The sequence below is a fragment of the Oreochromis niloticus genome, linkage group LG7 (genome assembly GCF_001858045.2).
Source record: "Oreochromis niloticus isolate F11D_XX linkage group LG7, O_niloticus_UMD_NMBU, whole genome shotgun sequence".
NCBI classification, from domain to species: Eukaryota; Metazoa; Chordata; class Actinopteri; order Cichliformes; family Cichlidae; genus Oreochromis; species Oreochromis niloticus.
The window spans coordinates 16,377,106-16,402,379 of NC_031972.2; the positions used below are offsets into that span (position 1 = coordinate 16,377,106).

The window sequence follows — 25,274 nt, forward strand, 5'->3', positions numbered from 1 at the left end:
TACTTTAAATAAATACATAAAAATATTTATGTATTTATTTTGTTCAAATTCAGACTTCTCAGGCTACTTTATACATGTAATACGTGAATAATTATTTGTTAATAATAATAATTACCCGTAAGTCCAGAGGATGTCTTTGATACATGATATACTGAATTATGAAGTTAGGGGGAGACACAGAAGTTTTGCCAAAATATGGTATAAATATTTTCGAAAAGGTATGGAGACGATAGGGATGTGTTTATTTTACTCCAGAGGATGGCGCTAAAGTTGAACTCAGGACACCCGCTGCTTCACGAAGAAGAACAAGGCTCCCACCCGTTGCCTCCGACGGTAACGAAGGCGCTTTCGACGTCGCTGACGAGCCAGCACAACAACCAATCACAGAGCAGACGCGAAGATGGCGGAGTCGGAGATGAGCGTCAGGTAGGCACATAGCAACTTACTTTAGCTAAAGTGTGCGTTGTTTGAGTTATTTTTGGAGCGTTTACCAGTGGGTATCGTTTCTACACAGCGTTTCTGTTTACTAAATCAGACCAGCAGTGATGTGTATATTTCACTCTTTGCGTTTGAGCAGTTAGCACCACGCTCACTTAGCTTAGCAAGTACTAGCCGCTAAAGATTTGAATGGCTTTTCAGTAGCGCGGTGTGCCAGCCGCATGTCAACAACAGCATACCGCCACTGCAAACTGTTTACATTAGATATTGTATTAACGGCGCTGGTTTATTTACAGACACCGTACTTACAGCGAGATAAATTGCCTCTCCGTTACATTCAGTAACCGCTGGGCTTGCTTAGTTGGTGTTAATTGAGAAGCTAACTCTGCTGTTTTGATACGGACAGGAAAACAGCTGAGTTAGGTTTAAAATCTTTAAACTTGACCTCCAAAAGAAACTAAACAGAGTTTGACTTGACAACAAATCGCAAAAGCCTATCCATCTCTTTAAGTACAAATAAACTAATTTAGTTTTAGGGAACGCTGATGAAGGGCTATCATTGAACAGGAGTATTTAAAACATATCCATGAATATCATAATAACAAGACAACAGACTCATATTGAGGACCACAACAAATTTTTATGTGTGCAAACATGTATTGAGCTTTAAAGTACCGGTAACATCTCCAGTCTGGTCAAAAAGTATGCTGACATGGACAGAATTTTTATGTTTTTTTGTACCTAACCACAGTAGATGTAAAATAAATAACTAAAATGTCATCAAACTGCACACTTTGAGTTTTAATTTTGCATAAGGTTTACCAAAAAAGTTGCATTAACTGTGTAGGAATTACAGAGATTGCTTTAGTCTGTCCATTTTCACACACTCTAAACTAACATGATTGGAAATATAAAGATAATTGTTATTTTTAATGCTTCTATGCAAATCTTTCTGGACCCTATGGACATACTGAGTTTCCTATCCTTTTTTTTTTCTTTCCACAAAAAGTGAGTCATGTATGAAAATGGGGGAAGTGTTTATAGTTTTGGGAAGTAGGTCTGTCCTTTTGTTTGATGGCATCAGGGCAAGTTTGTTTTGCTTTGTTCAGTTTCTTTCAAACATGTAACCAATTCATACAAAGTAATTTTTTTTAAATTGAACGAAAATAAAATAAAACAGGGTACAATATTGCTACACATTTGCTGATTTAGTTTACATATTTGAAAAAGGGTGGACAGAAGTGCACACTTATTAAATCCCACACCTTCATCCCTCTTTAGTTAATAGGCTCAGTTCTAATGTAGCAAACTGTAAAAAATTTTAATGCATTAATCCCAATCGTTGCTTTTCTAAAATAAACCAATTTGTTTCCCAGGAGCTGTAGGGAATTATGGACCATATTGCTGGGGAGGTCTGCGTTGAGAGAGCCGGTATGTCCTTGTTGCAGAAAAGTGTCCAGCGCATAACAAGTGTGCTGGACACTTTACTGCTCCAAAAAATAGCTAGTTGTAATTTTTTCATTTTTAAAGGTAATAAAACAATCACAGTGATTTTTCTGTCTGTTATTATTGGTCACAGGCTCAGATAGAGGCAGAGCTCGACAGACACTGGGATAGACTCCATCAAGGACTTAGTTACTACAAGCCGCCCAGGTATAGTTACAGTTATTTTCACATCAAATGTACTGTTAATAACCAAAAAGGTAACTGCAAGCATCACCTGTTACAGCTCATCCTCTGCTGAGAAAGTAAAAGAGAACAAAAATGTTGCACAGCCCCTGAAGGACTTTGGTCTAAGGATCAGTAAATTATTGGTGAGACTTCAAAATATCAGTCAAGAATGATTTCCAGTCTTTATTTTGTAGTGTGTATTTAATGATGATTTCATGTTACAGAGTCTTGATGAACAGCAGAGTGTTCAGCTTTTGCAATGCTACCTACAGGAGGACTACAGAGGAACCCGTGACTCATTAAAGGTATCTGTCCTGACAGATATTTTCATTGTGGAATCTGTCTGAACTTGTAGTTTTCAGTGAAACTGAGATTTGCCGTTGCATTACAGGAACAAAAATTGTAAGACCGTAAAAAGATGTTGTGAAAGATGTTTAGATGTTAAATTAATCTTTTGTTGTAGGTTGTACTCAAGGATGAGCGGCAAAGCCAGGCACTACTGCTTAAGGTCAGTACATGGATCTTCTGCTTTTCTTGACTCAGCACATGTTGAGTTCAGTAAGTATTACAGCCTCTGTGTTTGTTTTTGCAGATAGCAGACTATTACTATGAGGAACGCATGTGTTTGCTCAGATGTGTCCTTCTCCTACTCACATACTTTCAGGATGAGCGACATCCCTACAGGGTGAGAAGCTCCAGTCTTAGCATTACTCACTAAATTGTGGAACACAGCTTTTAAAAAACTAATTGTGCTTGGGATTGTTGTTGCTTTAGCAATGTAACCTTAGTTATGTTATGTTGTTTAGGCTGAGTACAGTAACTGTGTAAATAAGCTGGAGAAGGACCTGGTGAGCAAATACCAGTTGCAGTTTGAGAGTCTCTTCAAGGCAGAGGCACCAACATGGGAAACTCACGGAAACCTCATGGTGATGACACAAATTTGGTTTGCGTTGGCTTATTATTCTTTCTATTGTGAGGTAGCTGTGGGAGATATTTTCTTGTTAAGGATGCAAAATAATGTAAATATTATTTTTTTCAGACGGAGAGGCAGGTGTCAAGATGGTTCCTGCAGTGTCTGAGAGAACAGTCTTTGCTGCTCGAGATCATCTTTCTGTATTATGCTTACTTTGAGATGAACCCATCTGACCTTCTGAACTTCACCAAGATGTTCAAAGAGCAAGGCTTCGGTTTGCGGCAGACTAACAGACACCTGGTAGATAAGAGCATGGATGCGCTGGTCGACCGGATTGGGTAAGAGGCACAAAGTTTATGTGTGATTCATTTCTTTCCCAGATATTTTTAATTGACAGACATTATGAAGACATTTCAGTATTTTCAATATTACAGTGACATGTCTTCTTATACAGAGAGTAATCATCAGTTGATTCATATTCAATTCAATAGGCATTTTTTACTGGATATGTACTCCAGATATTTCATTCCTTCTGTAGTTTATGATGTCCCGTCTGTCTCTCTGCTCGGCAGATACCTGAGCGCGCTCATCCTGGTTGAAGGAATGGACATAGACTTCCTGCACAAGTGTGCTCTTGAAGATTGTACAGATCAGCACCAGTTCTCTAGTGCTCCTGATGTGGTTAAGGTTCAGTTTGTTTTTTGGCTGCTGCATTCATAGACTTAATGTTAATATTGGTTTACAGACTTGTTTTACAAACTGAAACACTTAAATAAATTGGGCTAAAATTGGCTAGGCTTCTGTTAATTCACGCAGAGCATATAAGGAGAATGTGTTTAAATCCTCATAAGAATTGCTGGCTCTTCTAGGAAATGGATCAGCTGCTGCTGACATTTGGTGACATCCCTCATCACGCACCGGTATTGTTGGCCTGGGTCCTGCTAAGACACACGCTTAGACCAGATGATACCAGCCCTGTGATCAGGAGGATAGGCAACACCGCCCTCCAGCTTGGTGTTTTCAAGTACCTTTCAACCATGCTCAAAGGTCTCGGAGTCTCAGGGAACAATGTAAGATATTTCAGATTTATTGAACCTTTAGAAATTTATAAGAAGCAAAGTTGCAAAAAACATATGTTCATTTAAAGGAGAACTGCCTCTGTCACCCCTAATGCTTACTGTGTTACCTGAAATAGCTTTAAATTATGTCCTGCTGATACACATTTTTGTTCTTTCACAAATAATAAGCCAAGCTTTAAATAAAGGCCATGCAGCATGAGCAGTAGTGGTTAAGTACGCTCAGGGTGCTTCTGTTTGTCATCAGCATCTAAATAAATCACCGAGATCTAAACCAATCTATAATGAAGTGTCCAGAATGAAAACTTCCTGTTACAATATTAATGTATTATACTGATCATCATGCACCAGTTTCCTTGTCAAGACCTGTGCTAAACTTCAGACCTCAGGTTTCATAATGATTTCCTTCAAAATCTGTAAAGTACCGCTGCGCTTTTACAAATTATAGATAGAAATGTAAGTAGCAACCAACATTTGCTCAAAGAGTGGTGACTGTCTTATTGTTTTGCATTAAAATTCCATCATTTTTTTCACTTTTCATTTCTTCAGTGTACAGCAAGCACAGCAAAAATGTGCGTTTATGGTCTCCTCTCATTTGTGATCACCTCTTTTGAAGAAGAAAGTCTACAGGTATGCACCTTGACTGTACATGTCTGGATCCTCACAGACCTATTTATAACATGTGGTGATAATTTGCTTTCTTATTATGTATATTACAGACTGATGGTGTGGCGACTCAGAGCTCCCACCTTATTGATGCTGCCTGTGAGGTCCTTTCTGCTCCAAGTCTGGCTGAAATCTTTTGGGAATTGGTGGGAAGAACACACAGAAGAGAAGCTTTATTAAAGATAAAATGGAATTATAAATGTTGATGATGTATCTTGTTTATTAAATGTTTAATCCAGAAGCCAAACATGGGATTGGGAATGATCCTGGACAGCGCAGTGGGGATGTTTCCTCATAAGATCGGACCTCTGCTGCAGCTTTTAACCGCACTGCTTTCAAACAAGTCGACTGTTAAAAAGGTAAATGGTGCACATGCACACACATACACACCTGCAACATATCTTTCTCTAAATGATTTATTGATATACTTTGACTTCCTTGTGAAAGGTGTACAACTTCTTGGATAAAATGTCCTTCTACACTCAAGTTTACAAACATAAGCCTAATGACATCATCTCCAATGACGACGAGACACTGTGGAGGAGGCAAGCTCCCAAACTCCTCTATCCTCTCGGTTAGTGTGTTATTATTACTGTTAAATCTGAGTATAGATGAAAGTTTTCCCTGTCTTTCTCTTGTGTGAATAAATTGGGATGTCTGTTCTCAACCATTAGGCACAGGCCAGACTAACCTGTGGATGCCACAGGGAGTGCTGGGCCAGGTGATGAGTCCAGGTGAGCAAGGCTACGTGGTACGCTGGGAGTATTCCTACAGCTCCTGGACTCTCTTCACATGTGAGGTGGAGATGCTGCTCCATGTTGTTTCGACTGCAGGTACATAACGGTTCATTTTGTTTATAATTGCAGAAAAATCTGAGGGATAAATCTGTACTTTAATGTTATTCTTTGCATTGGATTTTTTTGTTTTTATACACAGACGTGTAGGATTTGTTTTCTTTATTTTGGTTACAACGTTTTCCTTAAAGATCTGGGCAATACAGCAAACATTTTTGGCAGCAGAATTCTGCCCGTTTGGGATATGCTTTTAAGAGAAAGTCTGTATTTAGCCCTGTGATGAATTGACGACCTGTTGTACAGCTAGAAGCAGAGTTTACCCTGCTTCTGGCTCTACAACTAGTATAGGCTTCTGCTCTCTGACCAGATAAATTGGATAAGGAGAAGAGGATGGATGGAGGGAGGGAGTCCATATTTATTACGAAAGAACAACAATGTGACCTATGGATGTGTTTAATTCATTATTTATTTATTTTCCATGTGGTTTTATTAACAAGAAAGAAGAACAATATCAAATATACTCATGCTTTATCATTGTTGAGAGGATAGTTGAAGGAGATAAACTAATTTCTTATTATAATCTCAAGAACACAGTTTGGTCTCAGACTTGACTTTAGTTCAGCCTGAATCTGGGACAAAGTGCAATCATCACAAGAGTCAGAGCAGTGTGATAAACATGACAAGAAATATGGTTATTTGCATTTCTTGTAACATTCACAATATATACCTTATATACTCAGCTAAAACCTATTAAATACAGTTCTGCTTGAGTTTCTGGGAAGCAAAACAACTTGATAAGACTTGTAAATCCATAAGGCCATATGATCATGTGGTATGACAGTGATTGTAAAGCCTGCACAACAGGTTTAAAATAAGTTCAAGTATCACAGAAAAACAGATCCTAACAGTTACACATAAAGATTTCCACTCAGTTACACAATGATTCAGTAGCTGACGTCACCAGTTACTGGAGTAGCCAAACGACTGAAAATGAATTATTTAATGAAGAAACACACATTCATCAGCTGATTGTTGATCACTGACTGATATTTTTACCAGATGTTTTAGCCCACTGTGCCCGCGTGAAGCCCATCTTGGATCTAGTCCATAAGATCATAAGCACAGACTGGACAGTGTCTGACTGCCTGCTGCCTCTCACCTCACGCATTTACATGTTGCTGCAGAGGTAAAGTAAACTTTTGAGTGACACACATTAAACTTTTTGTGCTGTTTGCTTTGCCAGAAATAATCTTGATATGAATCTGGTATTATAATCTGTCTTTTCTCTCAGGTTAACATCCATCATCAACCCCCCAGTGGATGTGATTGCTTCCTGTGTAAACTGCCTTTCTGTGCTGGCTGCAAGGATGCCAGGGAAGGTGGGTGTGCTCAGTGCTCCCAGTGTGAACATGAAGTAAAATGAGGGATTTAAAGTCGGTGCTTTTGAACTTTCTTCACCCAGTGCATATCATCTTTTTTTAAAATTTATTTATTTTTTAAAATCTTCAGGTGTGGTCCAGTCTGCACCACACTGGCTTCCTCCCCTTTGCCTCCAACCCTCTGACAAGCATGGCCCAGTGCATAAGGTAAAGAGGCCAAACAGAGTGCCATGTATTATTTAATATGCCTGGGATATATTAGCTTTTTACTCAACTTTTTAATTTTTTTTCCCTCAGTGCTGAGGGGATGAAGGCAGGTAACTATGGCAACCTGCTAGTTCAGATTGAGCAGCCCAGGGGAGAATATGCCGTGACTATTGCCTTCCTTCGTCTCATTACAACTCTGGTTAAGGTAACATTTTTTAAAAGTTATGTAATCTTTCAAAATGTTGTCCTGCTACTATAATGTGCATCATGTGTACTTATTTTTATTTTAGGGTCAGCTTGGCAGCACTCAGAACAAAGGTCTGATCCCCTGTGTGCTGCTGGTGTTGAAGGAGATGCTGCCCACGTACCATAAGTGGCGTTACAACACCTATGGTGTCAGAGAGAGGATAGGTGAGGGCGCTTTCCCCTTTGCTTCTTGTCTGGAGACAAATTAAACTTGTATACAAACTGGCTTCTCTGTGCTGCTGCAGGTTGTCTTATTTTGGAGCTCATCCATGCCATTCTCAATCTGAGCCCAGAGGGAGAGGACCAGGGCAGGTAAGGACCAGTGTCTGAACTCTGACACCTGCACATTTTCTCTAATGTCACAATGCTAAACATTCAGGTCCTACAAAGGTGCTTTTAAGAACAATAACCTTAAATATAACAAGGGTGCTTATATGATGATTCTCTAATACTGGAATGGTGTGAAATGTGCATTAATCTTTGCAGTTTGTTAAAATAAACATATTTTGTTTCCTTCTTGCTATTTACAAGCAAGAAGTGGACCATATTTGGATGAGATGATAGGAGTCACTAGCCAGCTTGTTTAGGGAGATAAACAGCTGTTAATTTGTGCTGACATACTAGAATTTCTTCTTTTTTTTCTTTTTCTTTTTCTTTTTTTAAACACAAACATATGCATCTCTAGAAAAATGTCTATGTTTGCTCTAAATCTGAATACTTTACGATGGAAGTCTGAGGATTGATTTGCTTTTGGAGGAAGTGTTAAGTGGATCTCTTTTGGCACTTCTGTGTGGATTAAAGTTACAGTTTACAGGCTGTAACTGTACCTGCTATGTGCCTGCCCAAACAATCATGAAACTAATTGTCGATTAATTAATAATGGTTGCAACTAACTAACAGTTGCCTTTTTACTCATGTAGTTGTTTATTTACTCCTTTCCTTCTTAATGCAGCGCTCCCAGCCTGCAGTCACTGTGTATCTACAGCCTTGCAAATACAGAAGCTGGACAGGCAGTTGTCAATATAATGGGAGTTGGAGTTGACACCATAGATGTGGTCCTGGCTGCACAACCCAGCAGGTGAGCAGTTGGATGTGTTCAGTCTACCTTTCCTCATAGTAAGCACTTAGCTCTCCATCATTATTATTATCATTATTATTATTATTATTTTTTTAACTGACATTAGTTGTATTATATTTTTTTTCTTGGTGCTGTCCAGCTGTGGCTCTGAGGGTCCTGGTCAGATTCTCATCCAGACCGTCAAACTGGCCTTTTCTGTCACAAACAACGTAATCCGTTTGAAACCGCCTTCGGACACCGTGTCCCCACTGGAGCAGGCGCTGACACAGCATGGTGGCCATGGCAATAATCTAATAGTCGTCCTAGCTAAATATATCTACCACAAACACGATCCAGCACTCCCTCGTCTTGCAATCCAGCTGCTCAAAAGGCTCGCCACAGTAAGACTTCGATTATAAACAATATGTGAATATGTGGTTGGTGTTTTTGTTACATATCTAAACACTGGTGTTGACCTCATGTTGCTAGGTGGCTCCCATGTCGGTCTACGCTTGTCTCGGGAGCGACGCAGCAGCCATCCGCGATGCGTTCCTCACTCGGCTGCAGAGCAAAACAGAAGACATGAGGATCAAAGTCATGATCCTTGAGTTTCTCACCGTCGCTGTGGAAACCCAGCCTGGCCTCATAGAGCTTTTTCTTAACCTGGAAGTCAAAGATGGAAACGAAGGATCAAAGGTATAAAGTGCAGGAAGTAACTTTGGTTTTACTTTCCCACTGCTGCAGCTTCATTAAAGACATCCTTGTTTTAAACTTGTAGGAGTTCCTGCTGGGCGAGTGGAGCTGTCTTCATGTCGTGTTGGACCTGATCGACTCCAAACAGCAGGGCAAGTACTGGTGCCCCCCGCTGCTCCACCGAGCAGCCCTGGCCTTCCTCCTGGCCCTCTGGCAGGATCGCAGGGATAGTGCCATCTCTGTCTTACGTACAAAGTAAGTAAATGTTCTCAGTCTCACTTTGAGTTGGAAAAACATGTGAAGGTGAAAAACCACATGATTAACATGCTGTATGGTGTTTTGTTTCCTCTTTTTTTTTTTTTGTTAACCAAAGAGAGAGGTTTTGGGAGAATTTGACAACGCCTCTTTTTGGAACCCTCACCCCACCTTCAGACACCACAGAGGTATCTTGCTGTGCTGCTTTGTTACACTGTTTCCATGAGTACTTAAAAGTCAGTAAACGTGTGAAATGATGGAATTGTAACTTGTCCCCAGCCTTGCGTTCTGGAGACCTGTGCTTTTGTCATGAAAATCATCGGCCTGGAGATCTACTATGTTGTCAGGTGATTTCAGAGTCCATATTAAATAAGAATGACATTTCTTTGTATTTGTATACACATCCCTTTATTTACAATGATGTCTTAGATTATACGTATTTAATGTTGATGAATATTTGTGTTATTGTAGCGGCTCTTTGGAACAGTCCTTGAAGGACGGGCTTCAGAAGTTCTCCAACGCACGACGGTATGAGTACTGGTCACAGTATGTCAAGTCACTGGTGTGCCATGTGGCAGAGATGGAGGAAGAAGGCATCTGCTACTTCACAGAGGCCCAGATGTTGATCTCCGCCTGGCGGATGTTGCTGATTCTTTCCACTAACCACGTACGTTCAAGTACACACAATGATGGCCCTAAAGTTAAGTTTAAAAGTGAAACGTTGATGTCATGATGTACTGTAAGTAATAATATCTATATACCTTAATTTACTTGCATTTTAACTTTAATTCCTGTAAATAATGATATTATGTGTACAATTTTTCTGTAGCTATTATACTATGATAATATTATCACCATAGATTTTTGACAGTGTTAATCATGAAGTGAAAATTTGATGATGTGTAAGGATTAAAAAAAATGTATTATTATTACTATTTCTCCTCTGCATACAGTCCTTACTCCAAGTTAAGCTAACAGGCTTTTAGCTGCGCTTTTTTGCTTTTTAGTCATATTTAATGAGAGTTGAGCAGTACTGATCTTCTCATGCGCCTCTTGTAGAAAAAAAGAATTTGTGCATTTCCCAGAATTTGAGACTTTAACTGCCTCTTGATAATCCAGTCTGTATTTTCTAGAACAAGCTCAGATGAAAACGATGTTTGATTGTATTTTATTTTTTCAGTCTGATGTGATGCACTTAACTGAGGAGTCAACTAAGCTGACCCTTTTCATGGATGTCCTAGATGGGACTAAAGCTGCTGTAAGTTACCGTAGTATGAAATATTTTCTCTAATCTGTGGCTTTTTATTTCTTCTTTTCACTGTTTTACTTTCAAACTCTTGGTCTCTCTTTCAGTTGACAACACCCACGTCTGCGCCTTGTCTTCGACTTGGATCCATGATGGCCACTCTACTTCTCATCCTCCTTAAACAGTGGAGAAGGTGTGTACTCATGCCTTTGACAAGTGAAGGCCCAGCACTGCACGCTGGCTGTCTTCTAAATCCTTTATCTGCTCTAAATTTTTATCTCCAGTGTGGTAGCTTCAGCTCCAGACATCCTGTCTCCCCTCTCCCTTATCCTGGAGAGTGTCCTGCAGGCTGACCAGCAGCTGATGGAGAGGACCAAAGCCAAAATCTTCTCCGCACTCATTTCTGTGCTGCAGATTCAGGGACTGGACGGTAAGAAGCACACGTCTGATGTTTGTCTGTGTTTGAAGAAAGTGTCGGAGCTGTAGTGACTTGGTGTGTGTTTTTTGCCATCTAGGTGGAGATATTTCCCAGCTGCCCCAGTTATTGCTGTCTGTATGTGAGACGGTGAAAGATGAGGCCTTGGGGCTTATTGACAACATGCGACACACGAGCCAGTTGGGAGACACGGCGGAGGACGAGGACAGCATGGAGACGGACTCTCCTCGGGGCCCACAGAAGGACCAGAGAGACGGGGTAAGTGTGGCGAGGTTGTTGTTGTTGATGAAGGTTCAAGTTTATTTAGTTTTCTGATCTATTTTAGATCAATTGTCCCAACATGTACTGTATAAACATACTTTCCCCCCCCCCTTCCCTTTAAATCAGGTGTGTGTTTTGGCTCTCCACTTGGCGAAGGAGCTGTGCCGCACTGATGAGGATGGTGAGCACTGGGTCTCAGTGATGAGGAAGGTCCCCCTCCTCCCCTCAGTGCTCAGTGCTGTTGAACTGAGCCTTCGCATGAAACGCAACCTGTACTTTACTGAGGCTGCACTTCACCTGCTGCTCACACTGGCCCGTACTCCCCAGGTAAACACAAACACACCTTTTACGCTTTAGTACTTTAAACCCAGTTTTATGCTTTTAAATCAGAAGGATTTGAGCAGACGTTGAGGATGTTGTCCGTTTTCCATCAGGGGGCAGCAGCTGTGGCAGGAGCGGGAGTCACTCAGACCATCTGCCTGCCTCTTTTGAGTGTGTATGAGGTCTCACCAAATGGCACATCACAGGTGAAATAATTTTTTTTTCCCCACCTTGCACATAAAAGCATTGATTGATGATGGAGGACATGGTGCATTCAGGTCAAGTTAACATGGTGTGTACATGCCTCTGAGCAGAGCTTCTCCCGGAAGTCCCAGGACTTGGCCTGCTGGCCCGGGGTGTACCGCCTCTGCATGTCTCTGATGGAGAGTCTGCTTAAGACGCTGCGCTACAACTTCATCAACGAGGCCCTGGATTTTGTCGGAGTGCATCAGGAACGTATACTACAGGTGTGACTGCAGTAACTTAGTGTGTTAACAAGGGAAAAGACAAAAACATGTCAGCATGCTTGTCTTCTTTTAGGGCTGCCTCTTAAATGTGTCTGTGGGTGTAAAACTAGAAAGACACCCATCGAATTTCTTAAATCCAAAGATGTCATGTTCAGCCTGCCTGTTTTGTCTGTCTTGGAGTAAAGTATTTAGTTTTAAATCAGGAATTCTAAAGATGTGAGACAAAAGTATCGCTGGGCTCCTTAGTACTAGCCAAGCATCCTTTAAACACTACAGCCTACCTGAGTGTTGTTGCTGTCCTTTTATGGACAGTCTTTTATGAGCACAGCACCTGACCACCCGGTGCAGTGCCTGGTGAGTCTTCAGGCCCAAGTGCTCCTTCAGTTCCAAAAATAAACAGTTATTTGTGCAGCTTATGCACAACTGTTGAGTACACTGAGCTTCCTGACCCTTGGGACAGAACTGTATTCCTGTTATGTTGTATCTAGCTACTGCGTGCAGTCTTCCTTTTGTTGGCAACTTTTAAATAAAGTCGTCACTTTCTCTCCCGCTCAGTGTCTGAATGCAGTGAGGACCGTGCAGAGCCTGGCCTGCCTGGATGAGGCCGATCACACAGTTGGTTTTCTGCTGCAGCTCTCGAGCTTCTGTAAGGAGTGGCAGTTTCACCTCCCCAAACTGCTCAGAGATGTTCAGGCAAGTCAAAAGGAAATCACCACATCAATGAGGAGAGCACAGCTGCAATTGTTGTTCAGCTTTTGTTAATTTAGTGTTTCTGTTTCCATCTTTCTCTGCAGGTAAACCTTTGTTATCTGTGCCAGACCTGCACCCATCTGCTCCACAGCAAAAAGATGCTTCATCACTACCTTCAGGTAGGAAACTTTCTTCTTTAATATAAATTTGTAGATTGTTATTTATACATTCAGATAAATGGCAGATTGTTTTCTGTTCTTTTTAGGCTAAAAACGGTGAGGCTTTGCCCCCTGGTCCCTTACCCAGGACACAGCGGCCCACTCAAACATCGACTAAAGAAGCAGCAGGTGGAGGGGAAAGGGAGGAGGCGGAGCAGAAGGCACTGCTAGCTGTGCAGTGCAGTCTTCTAAAGATCCTCAGCAAAACCCTGGCAACTCTGCAGCACTTCACCCCAGACTGCTGCCAGATACTCCTGGACCAGGTCTGTTTGTTCCTGCTGCATGGTGACATTTCTGCTGATCTTTAAAAACAGGAGTTTATGAGATGCTGACTGTCTCTGTGTTTGTATCAGTCTATGGACCTGGCCGAGTACAGCACGCTCTTCGTGCTTAGCTTCACAACTCCGGCTTTTGACCCCGACGTGGCTCCTTCATTTGGGACCCTGCTGGCCACCATCAATGTCAGCCTGAGCATGTTGAGCGAGGTAGGTGTTTATATTCTTTATTATATTCTTGATTATTACAGCAATAAGGTGTAATAATCAAGTCATTACAGCTTATTGCATTCACTTTTCCTGCTGTTTGTTAATAGATGGAGAAGAAGAAGGAGCCGGTTTCCCTGAGCATAGCAACACTAGCTTCATCAGAGGAGATCCAAGCACTGAAGTGAGAGATGTGGCGTGTAACACTAGATATTAAACACTTTTAAGGAAACAGACTGTAGGAAAATGAAACTGTGGGTTTTGCTTTGAGTTAATGAGAAAATGAAACACTCTGGTATGTGGCAACTAAGAAGTAATGTGCAGCCGCTTGTTAGTTTAGCATCTTAACCAGGCCAGACCAATGAAACTTCCCCCTCTGTCAGTGTAAAGATGTTTAGATGCACATTTAATTTTTGATCTTTATATTGGAAAATGAAATGTGATTTTAACAGCACATCTCAGTCTTTCTACATGATTTAATAAAAAAAAAAAAAAAGAAGAAAAAAATCTGATGAAGTAAATAAAAGACATCTGTCAGCACGACGCTTTGAGGTTAAACTGAAATATGTGTATGTGGGTTATTTCTTCTTGACATTTTCCAAAGCTGCTCAGTGGGCCAAGTGTTTGGCCTCCAGGCCTTATGTTTGACACCTCTCCAGACACATTATTTATCTCTCATGTTGCATAAGATGGCCAGCAACTGTTTCTCCTTACAGGTTGCTACGATAAGCCAATTGCGTCTTGTCCAAGATACTGCTTGTTTTACCGTCAAATACAAATATTGAAATGATTAACTGGTGTCTCCCCTCCAGGTCACTCCTGATGTTCACCATGGAGAACTGTTTCTACGTGTTGATCTCTCAGGCTGTTCGGTGCCTCAAAGATCCTTCCATCCTCCCTCGAGACAAACAGAGGCTCAAGCAAGAGCTCAGCTCAGAACTGGTGAGACGGCACATCTCTTCTAACCCAAAGCTGTTCAAACATGGTTTTTTTTGCTATCAAACACACGAACCAACAACAAGTTTGTTTTTCTGTGTATCTGGGTTCAAGAAAATGTATGAATTCTATTAAGTTATTGCTAGTGTAATCAGGAAGCTGGCATTAAACTGCACTTTGTAGAGTATTAAAACAGGATGCCTCATCTCATCTGTCAGACATAAAATAGCAGCCTTGTATTATAAAGGATGCTTACTCCATGTCTTAGCATGATGCATTTGACTGTGTTTCTCTTTCAGAGCACTCTTCTCTCAAGCCTCTCCCGCCATTTCCGGAGGGGCTCGCCATCATCTCCTGCCAGTGCCATCCTCCCCTCCACCCAGTCTAAACCACCTACGCCGGGCTCCAAGGCGAGCCATGAGGGTCAGGAGCCGCTCATCCAGCTTGTTCAGGCCTTCGTCAGACTTGTGCAGAGATAGGTGTGGATATCCAGAAATCCATAACACAGGCAGTTTGTTTTTTTTTTCTTCCCCCTGAACAAATAGTCGTTCTGCAGCAGCCATTAGTTCGTACTTGTTCTAGCTGCACAGAGGACGTTGTCTAAAACTCGGAGCCAAACTACTTTTGGTAATGTGAAATACAGAATTTTGCCAAATCTATCACATGACCACAACGAAAACGTTTAAAAAGTCAACACAAGAAACTGCCGGATGTCTTCATCATTATGAAGAATGAGTCTCTGGGGATCGTGGTGCTATGAATAAACAATAAAACATCAGCGACTGTGGTCCCACTTAGTGACCTAGTTTTATAGGTCACTTTGACAACCTGGAAGGACCAGACACATTTCAAGTGCTACTTAAAAAAATTCGACCTTTTATCACTTGATTTTTTTAGTCTAAGTGTAATAGAAGAACCTATTCTGTAAAGCGGTTCAACACTTTTCTCATTCTCATGTCTTTGAAGTCGTGATCTTTGACATTTTTTTTTGTGCTTCTCAGTGTACGGGTTTTGATGTGGTCCTTGTGATTTCTACTTTAAAAAAAACAAACATATATGCTAATAAAGGAACTTTTGTACCACAAATTCTGATTAGAATTTCTTTTTGAATCCACTGTGTAAAATCAAACTGCTGCAGACTCGAAGGCTTCAGCATTCAGTTTATTTTACTGCATTTGCACATACTTGCTAGAACACAGTTGATCTAAACAATCCTGTACATAAACTGACAGGTGACAACAACAAGTAAAAACTGGAAGTCAGTAATAAAATACAGTCATGTTGTCATATGCGTCATATAAAACGAATAAAAGGAAAATATCTGAATCGCACAGATTATTATTTACAGAGGCATACTCTTGCTTTTAAAGAAAACTTTTACAACTTCAGTACCTTTTTATAGAAATCAAAGTAAAGGCAGGACATGTGCAATAAGGTAGGAAAAGCTTAGCTTTCTAAGGTTAAGGTGACAGTTTTACAGCAGGACGGAAAGGCAGAATGCAGACTGGGGAGCTGCTGCGTCGGTGCTTTGCTGGCACCTTTAGTAGCTGCATTGCAAAGAGTTGTCGCTGTTGGGATCCTCTGAGGATTCAGAGTGCCTCTCTGCAGTCCGTCTGGAAACTGGGGCATTCGTCTGCTCAGACTGAGGGTCTGTAGTGTCTACTACTGGCCATTGACTGGGACTTCCTGAAAGGAAAAGTTGAGGGTGTAAAGTAAAATAACTGGCTGGCTTTAATGGTCACTTTACACCTTTGGCCACAAACATGCAGGATAAACAAAAACAACGCTTAAGGCACAAAAAATATTTCAAGTAAGTTTTACAATCTCAGCTTCAGACACATGCATCTGTCATCTTGATAAATGAATAGTTGCAAAGCTAAAAGTATGCTTGCTGTAAGGTCACGCAAAACACACCCCTGTGAGCGTAAATCAAAAATCAAAACCAAATATCTGGCTAAAGCCCAACACAGTTCATACAGTGTTAGGAGGACACAAATTCTGGTATTTGCTTCATGCAGGAGAAACAACCAGAGCAACGCATCCACACTAACCTTCGTCTGGTCCTCCAGACAGGCCTTTCAGGCCAAACTGGGTACAGTAATTTGTCTACCGATATTTCACAGACAGGAAAAAAGGGGGAAAAGGGGAGTGATTCACTAATGGAGAAAATACCGCTGTGGGTAACAGCATTAGTCTGACATATTATAACTGGGTCATACACTTTTTACTGTAGGCTTACCTCTAAATTCCCCCTGGCTTTCTTCAACACTCCATGGGTCAGAGACACTACAAAGGACAAAAATAAAACAATTCATGTCCACAGTCTTGTATAATTATACTGGTATCGAGATTTTATATTTACTTTATAAAATAATATCACACAAAAAAAATAAACTATAAAACAGGAGCAGAGAGCCTGACTTGATAAATACTTCCATCAATAAACTCAAATAGCTGCAAAACTGCTTCAACCAAACATTTCATCTTCTATGCAGTTTAAAAGTAAAAGCAGATGAACTTACACTGATCGATGATGACTCTCTCCATTCCCTCTTTGAGCTGGTTGGTGGTGCGGAGACGCTTGATGGCTCCGCTCAGCATCCTCTCCTGCTGGGACAGCCGGCTCTTCAGTCGGGCTATCTCATTTCTCAGCAGCTCATCCTGATTTGGAGGATATCAGGAAAGAAAGGATTTGGTCTGCAGATGTTTAACTGGAGAGCCTGGATGCACAATGTGTGCTGTGCATGTGTTTACCTGCTGGTTGTTGCAGCTGTCTCTTGCTGTGTTCCCAATTGGCAAAGATACTCTCCACACCAGTTTGAGCAGTCGGCCAGCCTCCTCCAGCACCTGGTGCATGGTGTTAATGCTGCAGGATAAACTCTTCAGATGCTGCTGTTCAATCACCTACAAAGATGTGGACAGGCTAACGTCACATTTCTATTTTCTGGAAGGTTCGGTCGATTTAAACCTCACGACGAGCTCCCCACCTTGTTGTCACAGCCCTGCTGTTGAAGCGTGTGCAGACACTCCTGCAGTTGCGTGTCCATACTGCGTGACAGCTTCCGTCCCTCTGAGATTTGCTTGCGGAGTGCGTTGTAGTCTTCAATCAAGCCCAAAATGTGGCGCCCGTTGCGGCTCGCCCACATCCGGTGACCCGGCACCAGCCGAGAGGGAGCGCCGGAAACGCTGTCCCCAGAGCTGCTGCTGAGCGAGCCACCGTCCACCTCTGAGAGAGATTGATATCTCACATCTGAAAAGGTCCAACACAGCAGATCCAGGTGAGTTCAAATGTCATCAGTCTGTATTTGCTGTCATAGAAATATGTGATTTGGCTTCAGGACCAGCTTTGAAGAGCTTTTCTTACCGTGGTGGATGCTGGTGTGTTCTCTGTGAGTCTGAAATGAGTGGCGGATAGTGTCGCAGCCTTCTCGGCCCGGCGACCTGCCCCCTTCATCTAAGAGTGATAAAAAATAAATAAGCAAAGGAAACACCTGACCTGCCATGACCTGGCAGTGCCTACGTGGCCTTCTGAATCCATCAAAGCTCATCAGCATGCAAGAACGTGCTTTCCGTTTACCTGGAGAGGACAGCAGGTAGTTGATGTTGATGGTTTCAGAGCGGCCGGGTCCTCTGAGCAGCTGCTCCTCCAGTCTCTGCCGCAGAGCCGTGTTGGTCTGGATGCTCCTCTCCAACTGAAGCCTCAAGTGTCTGATCTCTGACAGCAGCTCGCCCAGGTCCACAGAGCCGGAGGAAGCGTGAGCGGACGGCTCCTGGGCCACCTCGCTGGATTCTGCACGCCGAACGAGAGAGAAATATCCTCTTGTCAGTGACACTGAGGCTGAGAACTGCTGCAACCCCACAGGTACATTGCTACAAACTTGTGGTCAGATATTTTTATTCGCATGTGAAAAATAAGAACAAAAGAATTAAAAAATCAAACTGGATCTGAAAAAATAAATGCTGCAAAATTACACGTCTGGTGTGTAAAGTCCTTAAATTTGATCATTTTAGCAAACAGGAACATTATGCATATAAAATGTTGTGAATGTCGGCTGATGAGGGTTGAGAAACTGTAGTGCAAGAATTCCAAACAGGATTTGAGGTTAATTGAAGTTTGATGGTGTCACCATTACTTATTTTATACAGTGTCAAATCTGGTGGACAAAGTGCAATCAAAAGATTCAGCAAATACACCCATAAATGCTAAAAACAAAACTGAATACAAGTTTGGAGGGTTTCCTCTTTAAGATGATCTCCTTGTCTCCCTCTTTACTGCCCCCATGTGGCCATGTTGCATCCAAAAAACCCCAATACACCAGTTATTAGCCAATATCATTAGATATTCTTATTACAATCTATCATCTTGTCAGTACACCAATCCAAACATGATCCAAAAACTTTCCTATACAACAAAAAGTACAAGTTTTGTCCTCCAACACTCGTAGAAGCTGCTGGAAAGTCTGACTACAGCACAAACATTTCAGAAGAACTCCAGCTACTGAAAAACAAAAATGGAAATCATGCAGTACCGCTTACGTTTGTTAGACTCGCTCTTTATTTTTTCGTAAACTTGCAGCTCTACCCGCAGCGTCTGGAGGAGATGTTGGGAATCGGACAGCTGCTGCCTCTGGAGCTTCACCTCGCACTGCAACCTGGAGACAGTGATTGGAAGAGCACCAAAAAAATTCAGCCTAAAGTGATGCCATGCCTTTAAAATTTGATACATCAAACAATTTAAAAAATAAATAAATAAATAAATAAAATATATGTATGTATGTATATATGTGTATCTATATATATATATATGTATATATATGTGTGTGTGTGTGTGTATCTATATATATATATATATATATCTATCTATATATATATATGTGTGTGTATCTATCTATCTATCTATATATATAGATATATAGATACACACACACATACATACATATACATATATATATATATATATACATATATATATATATATATATATATATATACATATATATATATATATATATATATATGTAAAAACAGCAGCACCAACTACAATAAGCCTAATGTGTATATATTAGACAAAGTGACACACTCGGGTGAAGGAAAGGGAGAGGAGATGTGATCTGACAGTAATCTACACTCCTGGTTTCGAGTGTCAGCCTCATGTCAGTAGGACCCGTGGCAAGAGGTCACATACCATCGCTGTAGCATCATGTGCATGTGTGTGTTCACGGATGAGCCTTCAAGTGATGAGCTCAGGTTTCACAGACGTATTAACAGTAAGGAATAATGGGAACAGTAATCACTTTTTAGAATGGCCATTAGTAGCTGTGTGGAGTGTCAGGTTACACAAATGAGTGCTTTAATGACATTAAGCGTGTTGTGTAGAAATGTGTGCTCCCCATCAGGACTGATGTTGTGTGTGTGTGTGTACCTGTGAAGCTCCTCCCTGCTGCGGTGCAGTGAATCCTGCAGCTGGGAGTTTTCCCGGCTGCTGTGCTCCAGTCGCTCCTGCAGTTGGCCGTTTTCCTGCCTCAGAGCTTCACACTCCTTCCTGCTCTGTTCCAGTTTGGCCGTCCGCCTGGCCAGGGTCTCCCGGAGCTTCTCGTTCTCCTTCTGCTTGTCTGGAGGAAATAAAGTTTGTAAACCTTGTTAAGCATGTAATTCCCAGAGATAAAGGAAAAATATTTAGGGTATTATAGATCAGCATCAACAAGGACAAAACAAGAAATTAGCATCTGTTTCTCTCCTCTTCTTTTTTCTTACTGAAAATCATGTAATTTTTAACTAAACATAAAAAGAGCGATACCTCTGGACGCCATGCTGAGCTGTTCCTTCAGAGTTTGGTTTTGTCCCCAGAGGAATCGCACCTCCTGAGTCAGCTGACCCTGCTCCTCGTTGCCGTGGATGAAGATGTTGGTGGCTGCTGAACATGGCACATACACATGCATAAGGACCATATAATTATGTTGGACATGTGGAAACAAAATACCCTAAATACTAAAAGACAGTTTTTTGGTGTGTACCTGGGTCCTTTTCCACTTCAGCTAGTCTCCTCTCCAGCTGCTCCCTGAGACGGTCGTTGGTGCGAATACTTTCCTCCAGACGTTGTCGCAAAGCTCTGATCTCCTGTAGATGCTCTGCCAGCAGGTCTAACAGACACACGTGGATAAAGCACACGTTTTTTTTCCACTCCTTTACATTAGCAATAAACTCACACAGCTCATATAATTAACAATATTTCTCAGTCTCCAAAAGTTGAATCTGTTCATCTGGACGTAGCGTTTTCTCAGTATAATGTAGTTATTAACTGACATGCTAATCACCCTACTATTGCTTTATATTTACCTGAATTCATTGTATGAGGCAGTTCTCCAGCATTCTTTTGAGCGCTCGTGTCTCCGTCCTGTTTCTGTGCCTCTGTTTGAGGCCCTGAGCCCTCCTGGTCGTGCCCTTGTTCCTGCTCCTGATGATGGGAGGTGGTCTGGGCCATGATAGAGCAATGCAGGTCCAGTTCGCTGCGCAGGGTGGCGTTAAGCTCCTCGCTGCTCCTCAGCTGCTCCTGCAGCCGCCCGTTCTCCCTCTGCAGGCCCTGCAGTCTGCCGCCAGCATCTCTGTGACCGGAGACACCTTCGTCCTGAGCTCCTCCTACAGGTGACACAGTTGCACCCGTCCAATCAGAGTGTAGTTGCTGACCTGAACATGCACAGGAAGACAATACATGAGTAATCCAACACTTCAAATCCAGACTGCATATTATTATTATTATTATTATTCTTTGTCTCCAGGTGCTTCTAAAGGACTTCACTTGTCTCTGCAATAGCCTTCGTGGTCACAAAATATCAGAAGATTGAAACAGATATGTGCCACTGAATAATGCAACTTTAAGTGGCAGTGGATTGAAACTGGACACCGCCTCCAGCCTTGGCTGGCAAGCTTTGTCCTGCAGAATGCCTCACTGCAACAGAAAGGATCTGAGTGGACAATAAGTGGTATTACAGGCAGGCACTAGACTGCCTGTGCATGTAGAAGAGGAGCCGTTTGATCTCAATGACATTGCAGAAGTGAAGAAGTGAAGAAAATATGCATTTTTAATGAGGCAAACTGAATTAATCCCAGTCTGGCACAAAATATACCTGTCTGACATCATCTAACTAAAAAAAAAAGCTTCTGAGACTTAAAGCATTGGATCCAGAAATACTTACTGTGGGTTCGATTGCCACCTTGTGTGGTTGGGCTGCTGTGGCAGGAGGAAGAAGTCCTGTCTGAGTGGGACAGATCAGAGTGAGAGCTGTGGTGGCTGCTGAGACTCTGGTGTCTAATCTGGCTCTGCAGGCTCTGGATGAGACGGTTCTTCTCCTGCAGCTCTTTAGCTAACCTGGAAGGAGAAGGAATGATGTGTGTTAACACCAGTCGGGAGGCCTCGGTATAACTGCTGGGAGAGAAAAAGGAACAGCAACCCCAAAAAGTAAAGAAAACTATGTTCCTATAACCAGCGGGCTTCAAACAACACACAGCTGGGAAATCTGACACAGGAGCTCACAGCAAACGTCATGCTGTCTGGATCAAACCCACTCACAGGTCCAGCTGCTCCCTGGTGCAATCAGCCAGGGTGAGGTTTTGCTGGACGAGCAGGGCGACGTGCTGCTGCAGCAGCTCTCTCTCACCCTCTAGCTCCAGACGCAGATAATCTATCTCCTGCTGGATTCTACACAAGCTTTCAGGAGGACCTCTCATGCACTCCTCATGGGACAGCAGTGATTGTGATGCCTGCTGAAGCTCCCCAAAACTGCCCACATCAGTAGTAATATGGATTAATGCGCGTGGCTGTGAGCAACCTTAATTTATAATCTGATACAAGAGTGTGGCTAAAAAATGCATTACCTATTCACATCAAGGATAGAAGGATAAAATGATTTTACTGTGTCCAAAACAAACAAATTGCAATTTTGCAAGTCTACAGTTATTATTGTTGTATTAAAGGCTCATGGGACTCTCGCTTAATGCATTTCCTGCCAATAAAAATGTAAAAAAGTCAAAGTTTAAGATGGTTATGATATGAAACTGAAAGTATGGGGAATACCGAGTGACAATATTGACCCAGTGATGGGCAGCAGAGCCTTAATTTACTTCTGGCTGACACAAAAACAAAATAGGTCAACAGCAGGACAACTATTCACGTGCACAGCCCAGGGTCATAATGGAAATAGCCGGGGGCAGTTTTAAAAGGGTCATAATGAGACAAACATCTCAAAGAGCTCAGCTTATGACCCCAAAATACAGTCGCACATGTGACCTTAACAAAGGGACTACAGTCTAGGTCACTAGAAGGACAGAAAAGTAAACACCAGCTTTTAAAAAAAGCTAATTTCTCATCATATAACATATATATGTGATAAATGTTTCACCCACTGTTGCATACACTAAAAATAAAGAAATAACGTATTTGTACCTGCGAGACAATTCAAGAGCTGGCACATCCTCATTATCCAGATGAGTCTCTCCTACAAGACAGAAAAAGACGCTGTCATGGACGTGTCTGTACAAATCAGTTACGAGTGGCTGCTCTTCTGTCTTCGTTTCTCTTCTGGTGGCGTCTGTTTTCCCCTTGTTAGACCGTCAAGTCAAGTTTGTACCCGGCCATAAGTCTTATTACGACTTAACAACTGCCTTCAAAACTACTCTTTGATAATGAAGGAAATCATCAGTAAGTTTATCGATCACTATATCAAGTAATTTCTTTCATTAAAATAATGCCCTTCATGCTCTAAAATGGCTTTGCTGTAACTGCACTTGTCTCCTCCAATCATTATACTACAATGGCACTAACAAACATCCTCCAAGCACACTAAGTAAATACTGTCACATAACCACAAATACACGTCTGCAGTGATGGCAGATACTACATGAACAACACCTAATCATGGATCTATATAATAATTTAGGCAAAGCAACTACTACAATTACGATGACGGCAGCAGCTACCTTTGTCCAGCCGTCCCTCCAGCCTGTCCAGAATGCTCAGGCTCTTGTCCAGCTGCTCTTTCACCACCTCTCCCATGTAGCAGTCGACTTTTTCAGCCTGCAGCAGCTCTTTGAAGGCCTGGTTCAGCTCTTCCAGCTGCCGCCGGTGCAGGGCTCCCAGCCTGCGGCTCTCCTTGATCTGCTGCCTCAGCTGCGAGAGCTCTCGGGCCTGTGACTTCACAAGGGAGTCCAAGCTGTGGAGAAGACCCAATTAGGGACACTTAAAAAAAAAAAAAGATCATGTAGATTTTCCTTAGAGTAAAGAAGGTGAAGTACTAATAAAACACTTCAAAGATGGTTAACCTAGCAGGTGATGTGGAGCGGCTGCGGGATGGCTGTAGTTGTTCACTGATGCTTCTGTTCAGCCTCTTCTCTCCTTCCAGCTCCATATTTACCCGGCTGCTCTTATCCTTAATTGCCTGGGTCTCCCCAGCCTTCTTCCCCCTTAGCTGCCCACTTCTGTGGCTGCCATCTTGACTGCGGTCATCTTTCTGTGCGCCCTCTTGATCCTTGATCACAGACGGGTCTGAGGTGTTGTTGACCAAGTCACTGGAGAGGGAGTTCCTACGCAGAAGGCTCTGCATTTGGAGAATTAGTTTTGTCTGGTTTTCCAGCTGGACCTTGAGCTCTCTGACTTGTCCCTGAAGCTGCAGAGGGTCCTCAGAAACACCGTACTCACTATAGACCTGCAGACCTTTGAGACTCACCTAAAAATAAAACAGATGGAAGAAGGTTCAGATTTTAAAAGTGAAAACTAATGTTAAATGGAATCAAACCAGAAACCCATGCTGTAACTTCTGATCATTGTTGTTACACTGTCGATTCTAACAAAGCTGTTTAAAATAACTGTAATGTATGTAAATGTTCTCAAACACTATTATTCTCATTTCTTGATACATGTATTTATTTTTAGAATCTGCTTGAGTTGCCTTATACACCCATCAGTCATAACATTATGACCACATGCCTAATATTGTGTCGGTCCCCCTTTTGCCATCAAAACATCTCTGACCCGTGAAGGCATGGACTTCACTAAACCCATGTGCTGTGGTATCTGGCACCAAAAGATCCTTCAGGTCCTGTAAGTTGTGAGATGGGGCCTCCATGGATCGGGCCCGTTTGTCCAACACATCCCACAGGTGCTCACCTGTATTGAGATCTGGGTAATTTGGAGGCCAAGTCAACACCTCAAACTCATCATTGTACTCCTCAAACCACTCCTGAACTATTTTGGGAGGGCGCATTGTCCTGCTGACGGAGGCCACAGCCATCAGGGAATACCGCTTCCATGAAAGGGTGCACATGATCTGCAACAACGCTTAGGTAGGTGATATGGGTCAAAGTAACATCCACATGGATGGAATAAGTTAAGTTTTCCCAGCAGAACATTATCCAAAGCATCACACTGCCTCCTCTGTGTCTTCTTCCAGTAGTGCATTCATCATTCAAACTGATTCATCAGACTGGGCCATCTTCTTCCATCGCTCCACGCTCCAGTTCTGATGCTCACGAGTCAATTGTGATCAGTGATGGACAGCAGTCAGAGACTTGAGCTACGGTAGCTCGTTTGTTGGACTGGACCACAGGGGGCAGCCTCTGCTTCCCATGTGCATGAAAGAGCCTTGGCTGTCCATGACTCTGTCACTGGTTCACCACTGTTCCTTTCCTTCCGCTTTTGACAGATATTGCTACTGACCACTGCTGACTGGGAACCCCCCACAAGAGCTGCAGTTTTGGAGATGCGCTGACTGTGTCATATAGTCATCACAATTTGGTCCTAGTCAAACTCGCTCAAATCCTCATGCTTGCC

At 42.2% G+C, this 25,274-nt stretch overlaps 2 protein-coding genes across 8 annotated transcripts in view; one reads left to right on the forward strand and one right to left on the reverse strand.

Annotated features, from left to right (window-relative positions):
* The first annotated feature begins 271 nt into the window (after nt 1-271).
* Nucleotides 272-15,212, forward strand: nup188 (nucleoporin 188). Of its 2 annotated transcripts, none has more exons than XM_025909223.1 (43): nt 272-426; nt 1,815-1,869; nt 2,018-2,091; nt 2,168-2,252; nt 2,334-2,414; nt 2,573-2,617; nt 2,702-2,794; nt 2,916-3,035; nt 3,149-3,360; nt 3,595-3,703; nt 3,892-4,092; nt 4,648-4,728; nt 4,818-4,910; nt 5,004-5,123; nt 5,212-5,338; nt 5,439-5,597; nt 6,618-6,744; nt 6,850-6,937; nt 7,068-7,144; nt 7,235-7,349; nt 7,435-7,555; nt 7,636-7,702; nt 8,343-8,468; nt 8,608-8,848; nt 8,937-9,143; nt 9,226-9,395; nt 9,514-9,583; nt 9,675-9,742; nt 9,867-10,062; nt 10,576-10,653; nt 10,749-10,834; nt 10,926-11,071; nt 11,157-11,335; nt 11,465-11,665; nt 11,773-11,865; nt 11,974-12,126; nt 12,682-12,819; nt 12,921-12,995; nt 13,082-13,297; nt 13,388-13,519; nt 13,627-13,700; nt 14,329-14,458; nt 14,752-14,931. In XM_025909223.1, the coding sequence occupies exons 1-43, from the start codon at nt 401-403 to the stop codon at nt 14,929-14,931; spliced, it is 5,235 nt and encodes a 1,744-aa protein (XP_025765008.1). In that variant the 5' UTR covers nt 272-400. The 2 variants fall into 2 exon arrangements, with proteins under 2 accessions (XP_025765008.1, XP_005456248.1); XM_005456191.4 differs by having other exon boundaries at nt 273-426; nt 3,595-3,709; nt 14,752-15,212.
* Nucleotides 15,213-15,598: 386 nt separating this feature from the next.
* The window catches only part of cdk5rap2 (CDK5 regulatory subunit associated protein 2), a 32,266-nt gene continuing 22,590 nt past the window's right edge, over nt 15,599-25,274 (reverse strand). For 4 of the 6 annotated variants that reach the window (XM_025909219.1, XM_025909221.1, XM_005456197.4 and 1 more), the window contains 17 exons: nt 23,768-24,171; nt 23,426-23,658; nt 22,893-22,944; nt 21,646-21,818; nt 20,789-21,136; nt 20,467-20,592; nt 20,250-20,366; nt 19,875-20,064; nt 18,989-19,104; nt 18,030-18,242; nt 17,817-17,906; nt 17,440-17,702; nt 17,207-17,356; nt 16,975-17,113; nt 16,692-16,738; nt 16,504-16,558; nt 15,599-16,138 (listed from right to left, as the gene is read on the reverse strand). In XM_025909219.1, coding sequence (XP_025765004.1) covers nt 15,993-16,138; nt 16,504-16,558; nt 16,692-16,738; nt 16,975-17,113; nt 17,207-17,356; nt 17,440-17,702; nt 17,817-17,906; nt 18,030-18,242; nt 18,989-19,104; nt 19,875-20,064; nt 20,250-20,366; nt 20,467-20,592; nt 20,789-21,136; nt 21,646-21,818; nt 22,893-22,944; nt 23,426-23,658; nt 23,768-24,171 — 2,862 coding nt within the window. In that variant the 3' untranslated portion in view covers nt 15,599-15,992. The remainder of the gene's footprint in view (nt 16,139-16,503; nt 16,559-16,691; nt 16,739-16,974; nt 17,114-17,206; nt 17,357-17,439; nt 17,703-17,816; nt 17,907-18,029; nt 18,243-18,988; nt 19,105-19,874; nt 20,065-20,249; nt 20,367-20,466; nt 20,593-20,788; nt 21,137-21,645; nt 21,819-22,892; nt 22,945-23,425; nt 23,659-23,767; nt 24,172-25,274) is intronic. The other 2 variants (XM_025909220.1, XM_025909222.1) reach the window with 2 other exon arrangements.

What these genes read in the sequence shown, in the direction of transcription:
- nup188 (XM_005456191.4), top strand. Translation starts at nt 401, where the DNA reads ATGGCGGAGTCGGAGATGAGCGTCAG. An exon ending in GCAGATTCAGGGACTGGACG is followed by an intron (nt 11,072 to 11,156) that starts GTAAGAAGCACA and finishes TTTGCCATCTAG; the next exon opens with GTGGAGATATTTCCCAGCTG. An exon ending in AGAAGGACCAGAGAGACGGG is followed by an intron (nt 11,336 to 11,464) that starts GTAAGTGTGGCG and finishes CCTTTAAATCAG; the next exon opens with GTGTGTGTTTTGGCTCTCCA.